Source organism: Trichogramma pretiosum, unplaced genomic scaffold (assembly GCF_000599845.2).
Source record: "Trichogramma pretiosum strain Unisexual culture from Peru unplaced genomic scaffold, Tpre_2.0 scaffold17, whole genome shotgun sequence".
Taxonomy (NCBI): domain Eukaryota; kingdom Metazoa; phylum Arthropoda; class Insecta; order Hymenoptera; family Trichogrammatidae; genus Trichogramma; species Trichogramma pretiosum.
In genome coordinates, this window is record NW_019641225.1 from 1,643,173 (window position 1) to 1,645,576 (window position 2,404).

General features: G+C 43.4%; 1 protein-coding gene across 1 annotated transcript; it reads right to left on the reverse strand.

Moving 5' to 3' along the window:
• Positions 1-380: 380 nt before the first annotated feature.
• Positions 381-1,703, reverse strand: LOC106649079. Its single transcript, XM_014366351.1, has 2 exons — positions 1,181-1,703; positions 381-670 (listed from the first exon to the last, which is right to left on the reverse strand). Exons 1-2 carry the CDS (start codon positions 1,701-1,703, stop codon positions 381-383), a joined length of 813 nt encoding a protein of 270 aa, XP_014221837.1.
• Between the last annotated feature and the right edge of the window lie 701 nt (positions 1,704-2,404).

The following is a 2,404-nucleotide window of genomic DNA, read 5'->3' on the forward strand; positions in this document are numbered from 1 at the left end:
ACGCTCGACAGTATAGCTGCAGTATTAGAAGAGTAAAAACACAGTATAGTTGAAGAATCACAGTGACTATTAGGAGAAAATCCAGTTACTACAGTAATCTAGTAGTGTACAAAGTTACCAAGAGAGAAGTAGCGAGATGAAACGATGATAGAGAGAGAGAGAGCCAGAAAGAGACGAAGAAGATGAAGAAGAAGACGTAGAAGAAGACGTAAAAAAGTAAAATTAAAAAGTTATGCGAATGATGAATTCATGACTCCTTAATAAATAATTTTTTTTTTGTTTGTTTGTAAAATTGCTTAATTCTCTTCAGTCAGTGTGTGCCGCACACCCCCCGTGTTATCCGCCTCTTTATGTTTTTTTTTTTGTTGCTTTTTTGTGTCTTAGGACGAGGCAGCTGGCACGGCCACGGGCTTGTACGCCGAGTAGGCGAGCTCCTGGCCGGAGCGGGCCCAGCCGCCGCCGCCATGGACCTCGTGGTGTCCGTGCTCGTGGCTGGAGACCAACTTTTTCAGGCCGATGATGGAGGCCAGCACGAGGGCGAGCTTACTGACGATCAGGGCTTTGCCGGCGAGCAGGGCCAACGTGCCGAGGGCCAAGGGCACGAGGGTACCACCGATCAGCAGAGGGATGGCCAGGAGACCGCCCATGTTCTTCTTCTTCCTGGCGCGGGCTGCAAGAAAGAAAAAGGAAAAATGATTTCATTCGAATGTGTGTGTGTATCGATAATTGCGATCGTTGCAGAAAAGATTTCTCCGCGCGTGTATATATGAAACAATGTCGAATTTTGCATAATCGTTAGAGAGATTAACCGACTGTGAAGTGTTGACTACTACTACTAGGGAATACGGATGCGTGTGGCGGACTCGCCGCGCGGTTCTCTATAACAAAAATGTGGAACGATATAGAAATTCGGTATGATTCGCCCCACTGAATAATGCGCGCTTCTTCTCTCTGCGTTCTTCTGTGTGTGTGCTCTAATTCTCACCAGGCGGGAAATCGCCGTAGAAAGTTTTTTTTTTTCGTTTTAATTCATAAATACTTCGCGAAAAGCTGGCTGCTGGTTTATTGTGGTCATTATTTTTTCTTTTACTTTTTTTTTTATTTGCTCTGGCGCGCGCGTGGACAGCTGCGAAGTCGCGAGTTATTTATTTTTTATTTTATTCCGTGTACATATAATTACCTTCTTCGCTGAGGCTCCTCTGGAGTTCCTCAACGTTGGGCATCTTGACCTTGAGGGTATGGCTCTTGAGGAAACTGACGGCCTTGTCCAAGATCATGGTGTTCAGGGCGTCCTCCTTGTCTTCCAGGCTCCTCGGCAGGCTGGCCTCGATCTCCTGGGGCGTCTTCACGGGCTCTTCGCGCTCGGTCGGGGTCTGAGCCGGGCTCTGCTGCTCGTCCTTGATCAGGGTGATGCCCTCGGCGATGTTGAGGGTCGCGCTGCGCGACACGCGGTCCATCGTCGTCAGGAGCCTGAGCTTGAGGCAGCTGCTCACCTCGGCGCCGGCGCAGTCCTTGTAGATCTGATAGACGGAGCGCAGCTCGCCGAAGACGCCACCGGCACCCGAGGACGCCGCTCGGCCTTGCTCATTACCGCCGATCGAGTTCGACGGATGGGCCGCGGACGAGTCGGCCGAGCGGGCCTGGCTCTGGGTGGCGAGCAGGAGCACTACTGCCAAGATGCTACTGAATATGTGATGATGCATTTTTGTGGCTGTGATTAAGAGTAAACTGCAACAAGATCAAGAGGAGAAAAAAAAATTGAGCTTTTGTTCATGAAGTCGCTTGGATGATAATTTTCTTTTTAAGCTTTTATTTTCGCGAATCCTAAAGTTTGGAAAATTGAATCTGTTTAAGCTTTTAAAATTTGATATAGTAATTTCTTTTTTTATACAAAAATAATACTGTGATTAATAGCGCATAATAAATAAGATTTTTTTATTTATTATTATTTCAATAATCTTGATTTGATTTTTTGTATGAATATTCAATTAAAAATTAATTCAGAAAAAAATGATAAAAAATTTCTGTGTTTTTTTAGAATTTCAAACTTGTATAGACAGTTTTATTGCAACTTAGACGTAGTGTAATTCAGAGCTTTTAACCAATTACTTATCAGTAGAAAGAAAAAATTACTTTTATGTAAAATTAAAAATAAGTAGAATCGTTCAAAAATCTTGTGACGATGTAAAAAAACATTTGATACAACGAAAAAATATTTGATTTCACAAAAAAGCACGTCGGAGCTTGAAAGCTCAACTTAACAAACGAGAGGAAACAACACTTTAAACAGCAAATACGAGACGTTAATAAATGAAGATTCGAACACTATACAATAAATAAACAAAAGATGATTCAAAAACAACCCTCTGTCTGACTTCCGAAGCTATATACAACGATATACCTT